Source organism: Stegastes partitus, unplaced genomic scaffold, assembly GCF_000690725.1.
Source record: "Stegastes partitus isolate 25-593 unplaced genomic scaffold, Stegastes_partitus-1.0.2 Scaffold1088, whole genome shotgun sequence".
NCBI classification, from domain to species: Eukaryota; Metazoa; Chordata; class Actinopteri; family Pomacentridae; genus Stegastes; species Stegastes partitus.
Window position 1 is genome coordinate 177466 of NW_007578819.1, and position 20339 is coordinate 197804.

Here is a 20339-nt window from a genome sequence, read left to right on the forward strand (position 1 = left end):
AAGGCAAAAAATGAGGAACAGGTCTAAAATTTGATAAGATTAAAGAATCAAGCTGAGGTCTTCTAAGGAGAGGCCAAACCACAGCATGTTTGAAGGCAGCTGCAACAAATCCAGAACTGAGAAAAGAGTTCATAATAATCAACAGACTAGGACTAACAATGTTAAAAACCTCTACCAACAGTTTGGTGGGAACAATGTTCAAGGGGCAGTTTGTAGGTTTCACATGTTGCACCAGGTTAGTGAGAGTTGACAAAGAAACCACTTCAAACTGCTCAGTCAGCAGAATGTGCCAGAGCAACAGGCAAGTCCACATTTTAACTGCTGCTGGTGAGCTGACGGATAGTGACAAGTTTATCAGTGAAAAAGTGAAGGAAATTCTCACAACTGAAGCATTGGCCAGAACAGAGGTGCATGGGTTAACAAGAGAGTTAATTGTATTGAGCAGAATACTGGGGTGATGACTGTTGGACAAATATTGACATTTTGTCTCTTTTATAGCCTGTTGATAGCCAGCGAGGCTGTCTGTAAGTATTTCCCAGAATACATGTAGTTTGTCCTTCTTCTATCTTCGTTCTGCCCAACGGCAGTGTTGCCTGAGGGCACGGGTAGAGTCATTTACTCAGAGATCTGCTCTCAGTTTGCAACGGAAAGGGGTAATAGCATCCAAAATCACAGGGCAAGTCGTGTAACATGAGGACAGAAGGTTTTCTGGGCATAAAGAATGCATCAGACCACTAATGTTTAAAAAATTGTGTGCTCATAAAAGCAGCAGCAAATTCTCCAGCTGTTGAGGAGATGAAGATATGGTATTAACAAGACTAGGCAAGAGCCTTACAGGATGCTTGAGGGGCTGCAAATTTAAAAAATAATGGGAAGGTGATCTGAAATGACAGCTTCAGATACTTCCCTGAAAGACTTTGAGAGTTCGTGGGCGATAATAATATGGTGTGTAAGTCTGTCAACTGATTGGAATAAATCAAAACAAACCAAAAGTCTTTTAAAATCAGTAGCAAACTGATCAGAAGGGCAGCAAACGTGAATATTAAAATATCCGCAAATCAAGAGCTGATCACAATTCAGAGTAAATTCTGATAAAAACTCAGAAAACTCTTGGATGAAATCCTTATTATATTTAGGTGGGCGGTACACAACAGCACAGAAGATCTGACATGTAAGTTCAATCACAAATAATTGTAGTTCAAAAGAGGTGTCGTTACTTGTGGCGAGAAGTCGGCAACTGAAGTTGTCCTAGAACATGGAGTTGAGACCTCCATCCCTACCCGATGCTTAAGGGGAGTTCAGGAAAGAGCTGCCGATGGGGAGGAGCTCAGAGAAGACATTGTTGTCACCTGCTTTACTCCACGTTTCCATCAACAACAGAAAAGCCAGGAAATGGAAAGTGAAGAAATGGTTCTGCTGTTAACCAGGGCCGCACAAAAGAAATAACGGTCAGACTGCTGAGAGACACGACTGGCCGGATGAAGATGATCCTGTACACAGCCCCGACTGAAGATCCTCATGGGTCAGTGGCATGGAAGCGGGTACCCGGCTTCAGAGATGACCAGCTTGAGCCACCGCTAGCAATAATTCGGGGAGAACCTCACATTGAAGCTGCCAAACTCCCAGGGGTTCCAGACAGATGAACGACGAGGATTGTAGGTAAAGCTAGGTAAACCCTGAGTCTAACTCAGACTCCACTTCTCTGACTGCGTCGCCTGTGGCAGTGGATGCTGCTGGGCAAGATGCCAGGTGAACGCTGCAGGCATGCCAGTATAAAGTCCAGGAAAAGGTGGCGGTGTCTTAGCTTGACCCTCAAAACCACAGATCTGTAGCTTCACCACAAAACTGTGGATCTTTAAAAGAGTCAGACGATCATACACTGGGAGCAGTGACACATTCAGAGCATTTAAAAATGCAATCAGGATGACTTAAAGCAGCAGCAGCAGCAGTAGGCGACGACCCGCCGCACACGGCTCCATCTTGCAAGGTGTTTTACTGTTTGGTGTTTTACTGGATAAATGGAACAAAGAAGTTGAATGTTCACATTAAAATGACCCGTCATGGTACTCTTGGATCACAGGACGTCTCCTTACTCCCCAAGAATCTGAAAATAGCCGCAAAGTGTAAATTCTGAAGATAACTCACACCTCTGGAGAAGAGCAGCTTGCACTCTTAACTGTGACCTCCTGACTTTCTTCTCCACCTAACACCCAGACTGGATTGAACAGCTTAAATCCTAAAAATGAAGGAAATTCAGCATCACTGGAGTGGTGAGCCCAACATGTGCACTCAATCTACAACACCAGGTCATCAGGACCAGCGGAAGAACACCTCACATCTGAAGTGTTTGTGGAGGACGGACACACGTGAGACAAACATCCCTCTTCTCTCTGTCACTGCCATAAAACACACAGAGACTTTTATCCTAATCATGTATAACTCTGAGGTGTTATTTTTCTCATTTCTAAATGTATATGCTTGTATTCTTACTGATATTAGAATTTTACTTTCATGTATCCTGAAATTCTCCGTTTTTTATGCATGTTTACTTTTCTTTCATATCTCAGGAACCATATGGGATGAACATATCACATTTGTTGTGACTTTAATCAGCTGTTCAGTGGTATTTTGGAATTGTAATCATAGTGGATAATAGATTCTTTTTGCTAGACAGGTGAATTTCTCTGACCACTCATCAAGTTTTGGCAGCTTTATATTTTTAATGGAGTATCTACATTGTGTGCATATAGCTTGGACTGTATTAAATGGGCCAAGTGTTGCCCAGATTAAACAAGGACAATTTGTTACATGCAATATTCAGGCATTTAAAAGCCCTGATATAATTATTTAAAAAAGGTGATATCTTTAGATAAGTGCCTTTCATTACTGTTTGCACATTTGCACTGGTTATACTGCAGTAGTTATACAAACACTTTACATGTAGTATACAAATGAATGTCTAGGGATGTACATTAACATTTATAAAAGTCAAGACATCCCTTTAAGTGTGGAAATCGTTAAGTGGTGTGCATGCAGAGAGCAGTCCCACAGCCCATATTTCATGGAACAAAAGTGTGTAATTTGTTTTGAAGCAGCCTTCATTCCCAGAGGATCCACTGTAGATTCAAGCCAAGAATTCTCTGTCACATCAAGTGCTGCCTTTCATTTACACAAGTTATTAGTCAAAGACCTCGATTACGAGCACAGGGTCCCTGTAGGATTTCTATAAGGCTCCATTATGTGCCAAAAAGCCAGAAAGAAGACAAGCTGATCCATACTCGCTCTCTCTGAACTCTGCTAACGTTCTCATGCGCCACTCATTAGGAAAGATGATAATACTTTGTTTTAATTGTAACAAGTCAACGAGAATTCTGTCTGGGGCAGTCGTTCTCAAATGTTTTCTGTCAGGCCTCCCTTCAGAGGACAAAAATCTTTCGCGCCCCCCTTCGCCTTAAGTAATCATGAAATGAGCCAGTTTAAATTTACTGAAATTAAATATCATGAGCAGTCAAATAGTGCAACAACTTGCTCAGTGATCAGTAAAAGTAACAGGGGAGTAGCCTTCAATTTTGCAGTGGTTGTCTCATCAGTCATTGTTGACACCATATCAAGAGCAGTGGGGAGTAGGAGATCCTCAGCTATTGGATGTGGTTTCTTGCACTTGGTGATTCTGCTGCAGGGCTCCAAACTAATTTTTCCAGTTGTAGCACTGGTGGCACCAACTTTCTTCATTGGTCGCACCAGCTAATGATTTGGTCGCCCTTCTCCCTTATTTTAGATCAGCATTGCCACAGCTACCAATGCACCATGCAGCTGATGAATAGTTGTTTTTGCATAACTTAGTTATGTTGCAATGATCTTCGGTGATACAAGACTAGATATATGTAAAATGTTTTAACCTGAAAATATATCTATTTTGTCACCAGTCCTCTTCTAATATCAGTCATTTACTGGACACAGGTTAAACACTCACTGAAAATGCCCATGGGTAGATTCTATATTTTACCGATGTTCCCTGAACGCCTCATATGCTGCTCCAGTAGATGCTACCAGGTTCTACACAAAATTGCCATTTTTTGTGAACAGACTTTTCTACGAACTGAGCGCATTTTAAATGTCCATACTACTGGCCATCATGTTTTTAGGAAAACTGTGATCGCTGTTAAAATGTGAATCCGGGGTAGCGCCACACACTTTGACAAACACTGGCATGGAGGATGGTTTCAATCCAGAGTGCCTGGCAGGCCAGTGCCATCTTTTTCGTCACGTCTTTACTCGTTAATTGATAATGAATAGAGATTTCGTTTTAACTTTTGTTGTCAGTACTTCTTAAATTTACATTCTCGTCACAAATTAGTGATGGAAAAATTGGTCGTCAGCAAAAAGTCTTCGTTTAAGTTTTCGTTGACAAAATGAACACTGCCCTGGAGTCAGAAAACTAGGGTAAGGTCATGTTTATGCTAAACAAGTTAGGATTAGGTAAGTAGTAGGTATGGTTAGAGGACTGCAGAAATGAATGCAAGTCAATGTAATGGCCTTTGAAATGTTGGAAAATGTGAAAATAAGTCTGCATGTGCATCTGGTAAAATATATATATATATGTATATATATATATTAAGTATGTTACTAAGCGATAAATGACTTTACTAATCCAAAAACAGCTGGCTTCATGTTGTTTCCCTTAACCCTTTCAGTAGGCCGTCAATTTGTGGTAAACAACAATGTCTTCTAATGCTACAGTCTCAGCAGTTAAAGGTTTTGATTAACATAGCATCTTAGTTGAAACAAGTCGACCTTCACCGCCACGGTTACACAAAGAGAAGTTGGAGGTTAAGGACCGCTCGTAGGAAACAGAAAAACATTTTGTTCATGTTTCATAGTGCTTAATGTTTTAGGATTTGTGTTGATATTTTCCTTTTCCTCCTTTTTAATAGCAGTAACATGGCAATACAAAAGAAGACCTTCGACAAAGGACAGTACGTAAACACAAACTAAAACCAGATTCTCAATCTGTGTGAACCTCAGTGCTGTCGCACAAATCAATAACTGATCCCAGAGATACAGCTTGAGCCATGCTACTGAGTGTTTGTATGTGAATAAGTAAAACAGGCCCCAAGGAGGCTGTTTGCTTTTTAATGAAATACCAGCGCAGATGGTAGAATGATCTGGAACACACACACACACACACACACACACACACACACACGCACACACAAAGAGAGCGAGAGACAGTCAGATAACAAATAAAATGAAGAATGGGGAGAGAAATACATCACAAAAGCCACAAGAGCATTCACCTTCTTCACAGCTACTGTTCTTCTTCCTCTTTCATCAGTTAGGTTTAGGAGAGTGTCCACTCTTTAAACACATTTTTAGATTTCATTACCACTACTCCGACCAAATATGTTCCTTCTGTATTTTATGTGATCAGGTCGTGTCCAGCTTACTCATAAACCCCACTGTTTCCCCTGATTTTGTGATACTAATTCGGCGAGCAGGAAGATTGCAGTGTCTTTGCTGGATGTGTGTTACAGGGAAGGAAACTTCATTAACCCTCTGCACCATCACCGGTGGACCAGGGACTTTGTTTCACTTGTAGGTCCAATGTCTCATCACATTGTTTGAAGTCTGTCAGCTCTGCATGCTGCCAGCACACAACCTTAAATCAGTTTTTACTCTAGAAGCATCACTGCCTTCATGCTTGTAGTGTAACTACACTTCATGAATACAATTTTGCACTCGTTGATCAGTGCACCAGAGAGTAAACCAGAAATTAATTAGTAATATTCCAGGTTGAAAATTAATAAAGCATCAAATCTGCTTGTATTGATCAGTCTTATAATGTAGCCCTGTGATGGACTGGCGACCTGTCCAGGATGTCCCCTGCCTTCACCCTAAGTCAGCTGGGATAGATTCCAGCCCCCCATGACCCTAGTGAGGATTAAGCTGTGTGTAGATAATGGATGGATAACATAAAACAGTGTAAACACGCATACACATCTAGAATTTTGTGACATATGAAAGTAAATTTCTAATATAACTAGCATATACATTTAACAATAAGAAAAATAGAAGGGGATAAAATCTGCTTAGGACAAAAGTCTCTGTGTCTTTATGGCAGTGACAGAGAGAAGAGGGATGTTTGTCTCACGTCTGTCCATCCTCCACTAACACTTCAGATGTGAGGTGTTCTTCTACTGGTCCTGATGATCTGATATTGTGGATTTAGTGCAGATGTTGGGATCATCACTCTGGTAGTGTTGGATTTTCTTAATTATGGGATTTAAACTGTTTCTTTTCATTCATGTATATAAAGTTCATTATAGCTTAGCAACAGGGATGGGAACCACAGGGAGAAGGAGAATGATTAGATTCTACTCAGACTGAGAAGGAAAGGTTGTAGCTGGTATTGACTGTGAAAATGTAAATTACATATTTAAAATGTGGATTCCAAAACAGATTTGGCTGTTTTGGACAGACCAATGGGTGGATTTCTATGTGAAGCCACGGTGCACAGCTTTATGGAACACTTTCTGCTCACACATTATCATAATTAAATGTCATATTGTTTGCATACTTCACTAACTTCTGGCAGTGCTACATGTGTGCTGTTGCCAATCTCAGTTTGATACCATATCAGATTGTGCAATGCTCCCTTTAACACTTCACAGAATCTGTTTAATCACTCTGGCATCTTCTGACCTGGTGTTAATTAAAGTCAGAACTAACTAGAGGGAAAAGCAGGTAATGTAAGACTGCAAATCCAGGCAGGCTGCATGTTCCATGATTTTACAGTTTCTGGACTCCTCACTTCCACTGGTGCGCATTGATGTTTGTTCCAGTGGTATTTCATAGTCCAGCTTGCCTTTGGCAATATCCTTAGCCAGTCTGTTTTGCCTGAGGCCAACATCTCACACAGCTGCCACAGGACAGAATGTAGTAGCAACATTTTAAATTTCACAGTAAGCCTCTAAGATTCTAAATCTCTCCACCACAGGAAAGATCGAAATATATGACCCAAGCTGAAGTACTGTTACAGTTGAATAAAGATGTAAAAAACAAACAAACAAACAAAAAATGCAGACTGCGAATCTATATCCTACTCAGAACAACACCAACTTGCTCTGCCCCTTCTATTAATATAAAGTCCATTTTAATCATTGTGCAACCTAATCAAACGCACAGCAGTGTCACAGCAATTCTATTAATATTCAAGCAGACACACAATAACCACACATGCTTCTGCCTACTAATCTTGATGCATGCGGTGTCACCTCACCTGCCTTAATCAGATTTATATGAACAAAAGACTGGTTTCGCTATCAAAGGAGGACCATTCTGGAATGTGTGACTCCAACACTAAATCTGTCACAGTGGATCCCAGTAATAGAGCAGACCCCAAAGCCTATTGCTTACTTTATGGCTCATGCTTTAATAAATAATTACAGTAATTAAAAATAGTTCCTCAAAACTTTGGGACATTAAATAAAATTTTAGTGTATGAATATTACCCATAATTATTATACACACTCAGGGAGAGATAATTTTGCCTAAGTCAGCTAAGTCAGGTTATTCCAACCATGACTTCATATTGAGGCTCACTTTGGGTTTAAAAGTCAAATAAACACAATTATCATTCATATTCAGCACCTTTGAGGACGACCATTTTCACACAATTTCTCACACTTTGTGCTGGACCAAATCCAACCTTTAAATGCTAATGTTGGATAGAACTTTGGCTGTGAGCTCCTATACAGTCTGTCTCTCCTATACAGACACATCCTTTGCTTGGTTAAAGCTCCGATTGGTGGCAGAGCAAAGTAATACACAACACATAGCAATTGATTAAATCTAAAAAAGATGCCTAAAATGCTCAGGGCCCTTCACTGGGCTGTGGTACATGACTCAGAGAAAAGACTCTCAGTTGTCACAGCAACAAGCTGATTGTAATGCTGGTGGCTGTCTGTGTCTTGAACGTTCTAGCAGTGTGGACTCTTGGCCGACAGCAGCAGCAGAAGCCATGTCACCAATTAGTTTTAAAAAATAGAGCAACGGCATTCCAGAGTGCAGTCAAAAACATGCTATGGTCTTACACCTGGGCACACATCAGCAGGACATGCCATTATTAGCATCTGTGTAGATTCTCAGTCATCCAGGCTGTGGTAACCTGGGGGGCCTCGGTAAACGATTCACCTCTTATCCAAGAGGCTTCTTCACTTGAAGGAGTGATTAATTCATACACAAGTTCAGGATTTAGACATTTTATGTATGACAAAAATAGTGAATATAACATGACACAAGCTTTTTGTGTGTTTTTTTTGTTGTTTTTTATTTGTCTAATTTAGTAAAATTGCAGATATTTGGAGTGCTTAACAATAACGCAGCAATAGGTTTAACTTAAATCTTATTGCATAAACCCTAAACGACATACTGTAGTATAAAACGCACTGAAATAAATCTGTGGTGAATCATAATATAGCATATAAATACAAAGCAAAACAAAAACTTGATCATTCACTCTTTTGACTGCTGAGTTTTAGTGTAGACACTGTACATTGGTAGAGTCTGATATGATATCCACTTTACCTTTAGCTTCAGAGAACCTATATAACCCTGTCAGTAAAGCTTCAAAGAGACAGAGAGCTGCAAAGAAAATACAGACTCTGTCAACCAGACTGACTCTCAGTCTTCTCGGAACATTAGAAGACTGTTGGATCTAAACAGAGATTACAGTGTGATAAAGATGACAATATCCCTTCTAAGGAGAAAACAGATTTGCAATTTCCTCCTCAACCAGAGGAAGAGAGTTTATGAAGTGCACAATTTACGGAGACGTAATGGAATCCATTAGTTTTTAGTTAGCTCTTACTTTTCTAAAAAGCATCCATTTTATGTGGCTGAGACTCCATATCAACACACTTAATCTTTGTGTGTGTGCTGTATGTCAACATTATGTTTGTGTATCTGTTTTGTGAACATAAATCTGTTTACATAGTCATACTGGAGGGCTGCAGGGTGGCGCAGTTGGTAGCACTGTTGCCTCACAGCAAGAAGGTCGCTGGTTCGCGTCCCAGTGGGTGCACCGGAATCTTTCTGCGTGTAGTTTGGATGTTCTCCCCGTGCAGTGTGGGTTCTCTCCAGGTTCTCCGGCTTCATCCCACACAGTCCAAAAACATGTTGAGGTTAATTGGTGATTCTAAATTGTCCGTAGGTGTGAATGTGAGTGTGCTTGGTTGTCTGTCTCTAAGTGTAGCCCTGTGATAGACTGGTGACCTGTCCAGGGTGTCTCCTGCCTTCACCCTGAGTCGGCTGGGATAGACTCCAGCCCCCCCGCGACCCTAGTGAGGATTAAGCGGTGTATAGATGATGGATGGATACTGGAGGTACCCACCTCACTTTTGGCAGCAAAAAACAGGTGTCCATAGTGTAAATAATGACATTTTAGTATGAGAACATTAAAAATAGTGTCGGGGTAGGTTTAAATTAGGGTAAAAGTTGGGCAAGCAGTAGTTATTAGGGTTAGGGTACAGTTTTCAGGAAATCAATGGAAGTCATTGTTCTCTGAAGTGATTCAAACATGGCTGTGTTTTTGTATGTGCATGTGTAACCACCCCACAGGCAGTCATGTAGTTTGGCTGTAAGGCAGCATGAAATGAACAGATGGATGTCATCAACAGATGGTTGATATGGTGTTTATGTTTGTTTGCCCTTAAGATGTGTGGACGGTGTGTGTCCGCGTATCTTGTCCAAGTCTTTGTCAGTCCTAAAGTTTCCAAGAGACACATGCTGTGAACAGCTTTTAAAATAGAGAGCTGCTACATTTACACCTACGGACAATTTAGAATCACCAATTAACCTCAGAACTCAAGCATGCATGGAGGGGAGAACATGCAAACTTCACACAGAAAAATCCCAGACCTAGGCCAGGATGTGGACCACGGAGCTTCTAGCTGCGAGGCAACAGTGCAGCCCCAGAAACAAATATAATAATTAACAACAATTAATAATGAGTCAACTACATCTACAAAAGACTTTTTTTCCGAATCACAAATTAATTCCAAACTTTCATTTTTTAAATGTGAACACCAGAACAGACAATTGAGTTTTATTGACCCTATGGGGGAAAAAAATACGACAAAATTGTCAGTGTAGTCACAAAGATGTTTTTTTTTTTTTTGCCGTGTGTGTGTGTGTGTGTGTGTGTGTGGTTTTTTTTATATTTCGTTCCTGTGATTCGAAAAATCCAGGTGCAATGAAATCTCAAGGCTGGGCAAAAAGGTCGTTGTGCAGAAAACATAATTAAAATCGAGACTGTATTTGACAACACTGACCACATGTCTGAGCTTGTAGGATGTCACCTTGCATTCCTTCACATTTCCATGAGCAAGTCAACCAGAAGCAGAAACACAGCCACCAAATGCATTGTGCTTGGACCCCTCAATCCTTGGTTTCTGGTTCAGCGCTGATATTGCTGACCAGCAAAGCTGTGAAATGGAATGTAAGTTGACCTGCAGCTCAGCCACTGATAGAGCCTGACCTCTCATCACCACAGGCTGATCTCCAATTCACTTCAATTTAAGTGATCCTTTGCTGTCCCAGCAGACTTACACTTCAGAGTTCGTCTTTGTTGTGCTTTGGCAACGATGATGCACGGTGGGCATATCAGGTCTTTTTCTACACGTAATGAATGTGATCTCAACGTGATCTTAACCTCCACATTGCACTTGATCCAGTGTTTTTTAGCCCTTTCACTAATATTTAGAAGTAGAAATAGCAACCTACATTTTACAGTGTACTGCTGATGGTGTCAGGTGTTGTTATTTTTGTTTTATTGTTTTCTAGATCTAAACGACAAGAAAAGGATAAAGCCAAGCCTATCAAAGTAAAAGACACAAAACTGGAAATGGATGTTGTACCAAATTCATCAGAACAACAAAGCATGAAGAAAGACATGAGAAATAAACTCCTGTCCAAGAACACCCTCTGTAAAAGGTAATTGTTCAAACCGAGACTTACAGCCAAAGAATGAACTGCTTGTGTCTATACGAGGTCCTGCAACAGCTTCCTCACCGAGCTCAACCACATAAAATTTGGTTTAAACTGTAGCACAGAATCATTCACCCAAACGCAATAACAACATGAAACTAAGGAGCTAAATCTAAGCTGTCTGCTCCCTCCAGAGAAATCTTGACTTATCAGCCCTGGATCTTTTCCTTCTCTCATCCCTTTTTGAATCTGCTGATATGAGTCAGCACTAAAGAAGCAGGCTGGTAAACATGAGCATGCTGTGGGCAGTTTACTTTCACCCTCCATAGGTTTTGAAGTCTGCAAACACTCACCTCTAACTGCCAGCTGAGGGGGCAGCGTGAGAGATGGTGTGCTGCAGTTTTAATCCTCTCTGCTCTGCTGAAACTGCTGCAGTCATTCAGCTGGGAGTGTGGACTGGTGCACTTCTACAGGTCGAGCTGCTGCTCACTCTCCTTTCCCAGGAGAAACCACATTTCATTTTCATTATGCTTGGTATTACTCTTTTTTTTTCCCCCAAGCTTCATCTGCTAAAGTTTGACTTGTTTACAATGCCTCTGTCTCATATATTTTCAGTAGTATTTCTTATGGCTCCTTTTCGTATTATCAGGAGAGATATAATAATGTATTCAAACATATACTTCCCACTATCTTTATTGAATTAGCAGTGCACTACTTATATACAGTCATTTACAATTTTGCCCTTCTTAGGCAGAAAAATGTTTTCTGCCAAGTTAGAGCAGTCAAAGGGCTCCACTTTAGCTGCTAGGCTGTAAATGCTATAACATATTTATGAGAAATGTAAGAGTTGCACATCATTTGTTGCTACTAACTTTCATTAAATCATAACCTTAAGATCAGCATTTAAATATATTCACTATTTTTAAAACAGGTCAAATGCAACTTGAGTTTGGATGCTGACATTTGTGTGTGTGTGTGTGTGTGTGTGTGTGAGTGTGTGTGTGTGTGTGTGTGTGAGTGAGTGAGAGAGAGATTATCATTTATTTCTCACTGAGGCATATTTCTTTTAATTTCTTTTTCCGATTATTACGCACCCCAAAACAATCATCTGCTCTCTTTACATCAAAGAACAATTTTGTCTACAATGTGCAACTCCCTTATATCAATTAAGCCTTTTAGTACTACTAAGCTCAAAAACAACTGGCCAAAGGAACTAGAGATGGAGTTAAATAACGGAGGGTGACAGGTGGTCATAGCCAGAGTACATACAACCACACCTTGTGCTCGGAGAAAAACTTCCTGGAATCGCTGCTGCAGGTTTTCATTCATCCCTCCTCCTCTCCTGTTGGTGCTAACTTTGTCTCTGTGGATAAGAAGGAAAAGGCCCTATGCCCTTGCATAGACTACAGAAGTCTTAATGAATTTACGGTTAAAAATACATATCACCTTGATCTCATAGAGTCTGCTTTCGATTCCCCTACACCAAGCCGCTGTCTTCACAAAACTGGATCTACAAAACATGTATCACCTTGTCAAAATCAAGGAGGAGAATGAGTGGAAGACCACCTTCAACACCACTCTTGGACAATTTGAGTACCAAGTGATACTCTTTGTTCTTACCAAACACCCGCAGTCTTTCAGGCCTTCATCAAAGATGACGTGCTCTGAACATGCTGAACAACTTCAGATGACATTCTGATTCTCTCCAGCAACAAACAAGAACATGCTCAGCATGTCTCTCTCAATGCTCCCACGTTGACTGTAAGCTGCACTCCTGTGCCCTCGTCTCCTGTCTGTTGTCCCCGGCAGAAAGAAACTACAACAGCGGAGACCGAGTACTTGTGGCTGTGGTTTTGGCCCCCCAAGACTGGACGCACTGTCTGGAGAGTTCCACTGTGCTGTATCAGAATCAGAATCAGAAACAGGCTTATTGCCAGGTATAGTTCTCACAATACGAGGGATTAATGGTGGGTTTTGTGGTCTGGTCTGAAAAAAAAATCTGCCTTCCCTGTGTTCTTCTCACTGGTTGAATTCTTGCAAGGGTCTGTGAGCTTTGCTACTAAGTTGATTTAACGTTTCCCTCACCTACTATCCCATATCCCAGAATGTCCAGCTACGAGCCATCTCCTGCTAATTCGCACCTTCTAAGGAGTATTTTCCTGTGAAAACCAATCTCCCCATTTCCTGTGTGGTTTCAGCAGCCAGGTGGAAAATTGAGCAGGTTGTCCAAGAGGCACAGCAGAACTACCCACCACTAGCAGACTGTTTGTACCTGAACCAGTTAGATCCTCTGTGCTCCGGAGCGGGCATTCATCAAGATTGCCTGCCAACCCAGGTTTCATTGAATCCTTTCTCTTCTTCCACAGCAGATCTGGTGGCTGTCTATCTCTGTGGACACCAAGGAGTTTGTCTCTGCCAGCTTCATTGGTGTCTGCAGTGAGGCTTCACACCGAGCTCCCTCCGGGTGCCTTCAATCTCTGCGTATCACTCACCACCCCATTCCCACATTGCAGTGGCTTTCGTCACCATTCTTCCTCCCTCTGAAGTTAACACAACCATACCCACCGCTACTAACCAGTCTTCCAAAGCAGTATACCTTGCTGTCCTGACTAAACTGTCCTCTGCTTTACAGGCTGCTACCTTACCAATGTAATATGTGTTTTGATTACGTGCATTCCCCAGGACACTGTTTCAGATCGTAGTCTCTAGTTCTGGTCTGGAACCCTATTCCACCTCATTAACTCCTCCATAAAACCCTGAGCTTTCCTCCACTCAGGTGCATAACAGTGCTGTGTCGTTGGTACTGGAGCATTGACTCTATGGCCTCTCAGGTAGTTCAGCTCAGTATTCTACTTCTAATGACTTTGAGATTTCTATTTTCCTGACTACTAGTGCTCTCCTGTGTAGGTCCTATAGTGCTCTATGCTACCCTGCCTCTAATTCAGATCAACTGTACTCCAGCATTCTATGTGCTCAGTCTTCAGCTCCAATTTGAAATCTCCACACCGTTCTCCAGCCATCCACCACGAAAACAGCCTGCCCTCAAGATCCACTGCCCTTTGTGGGACTTTTTCTTACCATAAATCTCCTATTGTACGACGCCGTTTTCCATGTCTGCAACTGGGTCCAAACCTTAACCCAAATCTCACAATAGGTATTGCACATGGCTTATCCTTCCAAATCTAGGCTTTCAGGGATATATTCAGATGTTCATTATAAATGTAGAAGATATCAGAACTTCCCCTCTATTTCCTGTGTGCAGAACTATATATTTCAATTTTCAATCCAATTTTATTTGTATAGCTCAGTTTATAACATATTTCATCACATAGAGCTTAACATAGTAAGGCAGGGGTGTCCAATCCTGGTCCTCGAGGGCCACAATCCTGCATGTTTTAGATGTTACCCCTCTTCCAACACACCTGATTCAGAAGCCTGATAATGATCCTGATATAGATTTATGCCGATTGGGAAGTGTTTTTTCAAATCAAGTCCTCAACATTCAACTTTAACTTGCACCCATGACCAATGATAGTCATTTTTGGAACTCCTAATCAAACATTTGCTCTTAACTCTTAACAAAAACAAATAACCATAGCCAGACACACTGTCACACTACAACTCTGCCCGCAGTCCTCCTATACCCCACTGGCATGGTGCTATGTTTTCTCAAACTTGATTACTGTCACTACTGAGGTACATTATACACTCCCCTCCTGAAGAAGGTAAGTATAGAATCACTTGTAAGTGAGTGCTACACTATAACCACACACTCCTCTGCAAGACTGGCTGCTCAGTGTTCTGCATGGCTTTTTTTTGTTCATGCTGTGCAGCTGCTGTTGTCAAGCACCACTGGGCTTGTCTCCGCTTTGTCAGAGCTGTTAGTGCTGTCTGTGACTGGCTGAGAGTGTATCAACTACCAAATTCCCAGATCTATATGTGATTTCAGACTATCTTTCGACACTTTGCATACATTAATAGACACACACATTATGTGCATATACTGTACAAGACCTAAAATAGCAGGTGGAGATGTCAACACAGTCCATGTGCTAAAGACTGTAAAAGTAAAATTAACCATGAGCTTACAGGCTATCATTTATTATCTCTTTGGTAATTTTGATGTTGTGGAACTATGTCTGATAGTAGAGTCATTGTCATGTAGCTCAGCTTAATTATGGAAGAGTAACCTAAGGGATCAAAAAGGTTAAGGTTAGAGGCCAACCAAAGAAAATATATTTACACCCTTCAAGGATTTGTTGTCTTTGGATCATAGACTGTATAAAAGATGGACGTAGCAACCGGCCCTGAAAAATGAAGCCAACCCAGAAGTGTCAAAAACCGACGTCCGCTAGCTGCCGGCTCCAAAAAGCCCTTTGGAAAAGTGATCACAGATCCCGGAATGCTGCATTCCTCCAGCTCAGGATTTTTTTCTCATTAGTTTTCATGGTCAAATCCAGAGATCAGGTGGTCAATCTGAAAATAAATCAATACTGAATTTTTAAAAAATCGTCAACATTTTGCGGGGCAAGGGGCGTGGCTGGCTTGATTGACAGTCGGCAGCGACGATACAGACGAAGCGAGCAGAAGGCGGTAAATGTGGGCGGGCAGAGAGGGCCTGCCTCTCAATCCGTCTGACCAATCGCTGCTCCTATGGCTCCGCCTCCCTCCGACAATTTTTGCGTCACTGGCTCCAAAAATCCAAGATGTCAACCAGGAAGTAGCAAAACCCTGGCTTCATTTTCTCAGTGCAGAAACCAACGGGTGACGTCACGGTAGCTACGTCCATCTTTTATACAGTCTATGCTTTGGAAAGATGGACTCAGCATTTCTTGGTGGTATGGAAAACTGTACTGTACTTTTTAAACTTACAACCCAGGAAAATCGTGTACTTTACAACAATGTTATTTAATTTTACATCTTGTTAACAACATAAAATTTATGGACAATCCAGCAGTATGTTGGTTGTCTTATTCAAGGGTAGAACCTGGAGGCATAAAATATTATCGACAAGACCTCCCACTTTACCACATATATGTCAACAGTGCTAACATTTCATTGTATTTGTCTTAATCTCATTAAGCATTAGATTTTCTGCCTCATTGGTGCTGCAATAGTCAATAAACTATGGCACCAATAAAAGTTTCTTCTTTTAGTTAAAATCATGTTCTCCATGTCCACAGACTTGCATATGCTGACATAACATACGTTTGACCTCTGCAGTCTTGTTTCCTGACATGACTCTAATCACTCATTGGACTTTTCAGAAGTCCACATTAAAAAAAAAAAAATCTGAAGGAATTTTACCAAGAAATTAGCTAAGCTTACAGTTGTAGTCTTTCCATTTGCAAATACTTGTGCTGACCGTCACAACTCCATACCAGGCACATCTCTAAACTTCATTCAAAGCAAAAGGCCCATCGTGTGAGCTTGGTGAAACACACAACAAATCTTCAGACAGATAGAGCAAAGACACTAAGCAACCATCTTCTTACCTTTCATTCCAAACTTTGATCGCCGTCCATACTTGTTGATGAGGAGGAATAGAACTACCAGCATTACACAGGCAAACCCTGCCAGGCCAACTGCTATGGAAACCTGCAGATGAGATAGGCGGGGTGAAGGGTTAACAGAATTTAGACAAATCATCACAATCATACAGTTTATGGTCATTTAGAATACAAATACCTTTAAAACATTATATAAAAGATGCTATTTTTGTAGAGCACTGATTTTTTTTTTGATAGTTAGATTACTGAGATTCAAATGTTTTTTCCCCTAGTACTTTGTATGTCCACCTTTACTTTCTATTACAGATAAATTTATCTTTGGCAGATGGGTCGTGTGGCTCTACTTGTCCTTTCACATTGTCCCAAAAATGTTCTGTTGAATTGAAGTCAGGTGACTTTCTGATTCTATTTAGGCTTATTGAAAATCACAGAAGTACTCAATTCTTTTTGAAATCTTTGATCAAATTGTAAATAAAGTCTTTCAACAGGATTTTGTTTTGACTGTTAATAAGATGAAACAATATATTTGTCAACTTAGAAGTAATACAGTTATTGACAGGTGATAGAATTTTGAAACCTTCGACATTAAGTTGCTCTTGCACAGGAATGTACTAATTTCTGATGTATAGTGTATAAAATATGTCAATTTACTACACAGTAAATCATGACTGAGCACGAGAAACATAAGAACACAGAACTTTGTGCCAAGAACATGTTATAAATTGCAGAAGGGGAATTATTGTTATCTATGAAATTACTCCACAGGATTTTTCTTCCCTTGTGAGTGGTGTCACAGAAGATATATTTCAAACCCAAACTACAAACGACGAGTTTTCCCCTTCAGATGATCAACCAGCACGTCTACAAAGAGATCCTGCTTCGTTTGCTTCTTTCAGTGTGCGAGAAGAGGTGAGAGTTGTGGCAGGACAAGTTGTGGCTGCTTCATCATGACAGCATGCCTGCTCACAATGTCCTGAGCATCCCACAGTTCCTGGCTGAGAAGAACATCCCCGTGCTGGAGCAACCTCCCTACTCACCCCACCTGGCTCTGTGTGATTTTTTTCCTTTTCCCCAAGCTCAAGGGGGTCATCAAGGGGACCCATTTTGAAGACGTGGATGACATCAAGATGGCTGTGACGACGGAGCTGTGGAGGATCCTGGAAGAATCCTTCCAGGAGTGCATGGCGGCGTGGCAGAGAAGGCTGGAAAGTGCGTTAGACTCCAGGGGGATTACTTCAAAGGGGAACACTTGCAGTGTGTAGTTTGTATTTGAAATATATCTTTTGTGACACCAGTCCTGAAACATTTCTGACACACCTTGTATGATGATAGTTCTGTCAAAAAATGTCTTTTTATAGTGCAATGAAACAGAATCACAGTGTCATAAGCAGGGCTTTATCCATGTGGGAACTTTTTCTTTTATATTTTTATTAACCACTCGACTTGGCAACATCTCTATGAGGATGCCATTATCAGAGTGATGAAGTCATCCATGCTGTTGCAGTGATAAGGAGGCTAAAAATGTGACATTTTTCTGTGGAGGAATAGTGAAGCTTGAACATGGGTATAAACCAAGGACATTAAAGTTAAAGGAGACTATGCTAAAAATAATACAAGAACAATCTTCCACATTATTAATTACAATAATTAGTTACATTATTCAACACATTATCCTCCTTCAAACTTAATCTTCAACAGCTATCTTTTTCCGGTCCCTTACACAAACAAACATGAACATTTCTAACCAACTCCCTGGCTCAGCAGCCACTTGGGGATATTTGCAGAAAGAAGTATACAGTTAAGAGTGAATAGAGGAGAGGAAAAGGTTGGATTTACAAAAGTTTCCTCATCTCTAATTTCTGTTTTTTTTTACTTTCTGGTATTTCTTTTTCTTTCCTCCTTTGCTTATCATTGGTACGTTAATCAAAAGGCTGATTGATTATTTCAGTTTAAACATGTATGCACAGAAACAAACAGCTGACATCTCATCTGCAACTTTCAAATGTTGTAGCCAGCTTTACTTTCAATCTTAGCAGGACAACTGATTACTGTTCCAACTGTTTTACTGATTTGAAGACGGTTCCTTAGGCTCCAGCCTCCCTGTGACCCTAGTGAGGATTAACCGGTGTATAGATAATGGATGGATGGAAGATGGTTCCTGATCATTAAATATCCTTTCTGATCTCTGTTTCACAATCTTTTCTGCTTCTGTTTTTTGCGTATGATTATTTTTCATGATGCAGACTATTGACCGAAAAATAAGAATTTTTTCATCACAGGTCATTTAACAATCATGTTCACAAAATTAGGCTAATTGAAAATTACAATTTTGCTTCATTGATCACAGGTTTTCTAACATATGTGTCAATGATCACAGGTGGATTTTCCCCTCAGGGATCAATAAAGTGTTTCTGACTCTGATTCACTTTTGTTGCATTGAGTTTTTACTTTGGGGCTGGTATTTGTTATATAGTATTTCTAAAGTATTTATATGCGATTGTTCTTTATGAGGAAATACCCTATGGTTTAATTTATAGAAAGGTGATACCATTTTGAAACGTTTTACATTTAAGTGATATTGCACAGGGATGTAAAGGAAAAATTCTATTTTAAGAGAAAACATGGAAATATTATAATTTTAACTTTTGCTTTGGAACAAACTTTTTCAAATATTTGTGCATAAATCGAGAGCTGAGCTTGAGTCTCTGCTCCTTTATTGGACTCCACTAACAACAAGCCTCACTCACAGTTCAAAGTCTTTTATATCACATCCGCTTTCCCACGACCCAGAAAACCTTACCCCTGTCCCCTCCAAAATAATAGTGTCCTTTGTGTGTGAGACCTACAGACTTCGTGTCCCCCACAGTGTCTCAAATGGAAGAGTTGTCAAAAACACTGTGGCACCCCAGCATTAATGAAACATTTAATTTGTGGGGAACTGACAGCCGAGCAGTGTCAACACAGATGTCCTGATCACAATACCAGTGAGAAAATGAATGTCTACTTAAACATTTCCCTCAAATTGTTGAGTCCTAGATGTTTTTTTCCAGTATAGTTTAGTTTTATTACCTGAGTGATCAGAGAAAATGTAAGAAACAAGTAAACAGGTTCATTCAGTGACTTACCCCAAAAGTGTCTTCCACAGGTTTGTGAGTCTCTGCAGTTGGAGTAACTTGTAGAAAAACAGAAGAAGACTAAGTTTAAAAACCACAGCAGTTTGCTGTCCTGTTGCTTCTGCAGTGAAACTGTGCAGAGACTGTCTGAAAACATTACACATAATAATATACACAGCTACTTTCATCAGTAATAAAATGAAGCATGGACAAAGCGCTGTCGACACAAGGAGGTCAAGTCTACAAAACTACTAAACAACTGAAATTAACTGAAATTGACCATCGTCTATATCATTACTACCAAATCTTTGTTCTTTTCAGAAACAAAGGGAAATTATAGATTAGAAAGTTCTAAAATATCTTCTTCTTTTCAAAGACATGCAGTATCCCCACAGCCAAATGCATCTGTTATACTTTGTGGTAAAAGTTTAACCGTGAACAATGTTGTGTTTTAAAAGCTGGTAAAGTTTTAATGTAAAAACTGAAACTGTAGTAACTCAAAAACAAAACTTCTAAAGCAACCACTAAAACAGCAAAAGTCAAATCCAGTATACAGACAAAAGACTAACATGCTGTCTTTTTGTGGGAAGTGTTGTTGTTGTACACCAGTAGGCTTCTAGTTCAGAAAGCCTTGATGTATTACACCAACACATGCATAAAAATACTGGCTTGTGCATGAAACATGTTTGTCTAAAATCTTTCAGGATAATCCATTTTGGCTCTGAAATGG

At 40.4% G+C, this 20339-nt stretch overlaps 1 protein-coding gene across 1 annotated transcript in view; it reads right to left on the reverse strand.

The window, feature by feature from the left end:
• Positions 1–20339, reverse strand: part of LOC103367796 (NT-3 growth factor receptor-like) — a 91902-nt gene that overhangs the window by 44023 nt on the left and 27540 nt on the right. Inside the window, exons 7-8 of the mRNA XM_008295936.1 lie at positions 19622–19653; positions 16482–16584 (exon numbers count right to left, since the gene is read on the reverse strand). Coding sequence (XP_008294158.1) covers positions 16482–16584; positions 19622–19653 — 135 coding nt within the window. The remainder of the gene's footprint in view (positions 1–16481; positions 16585–19621; positions 19654–20339) is intronic.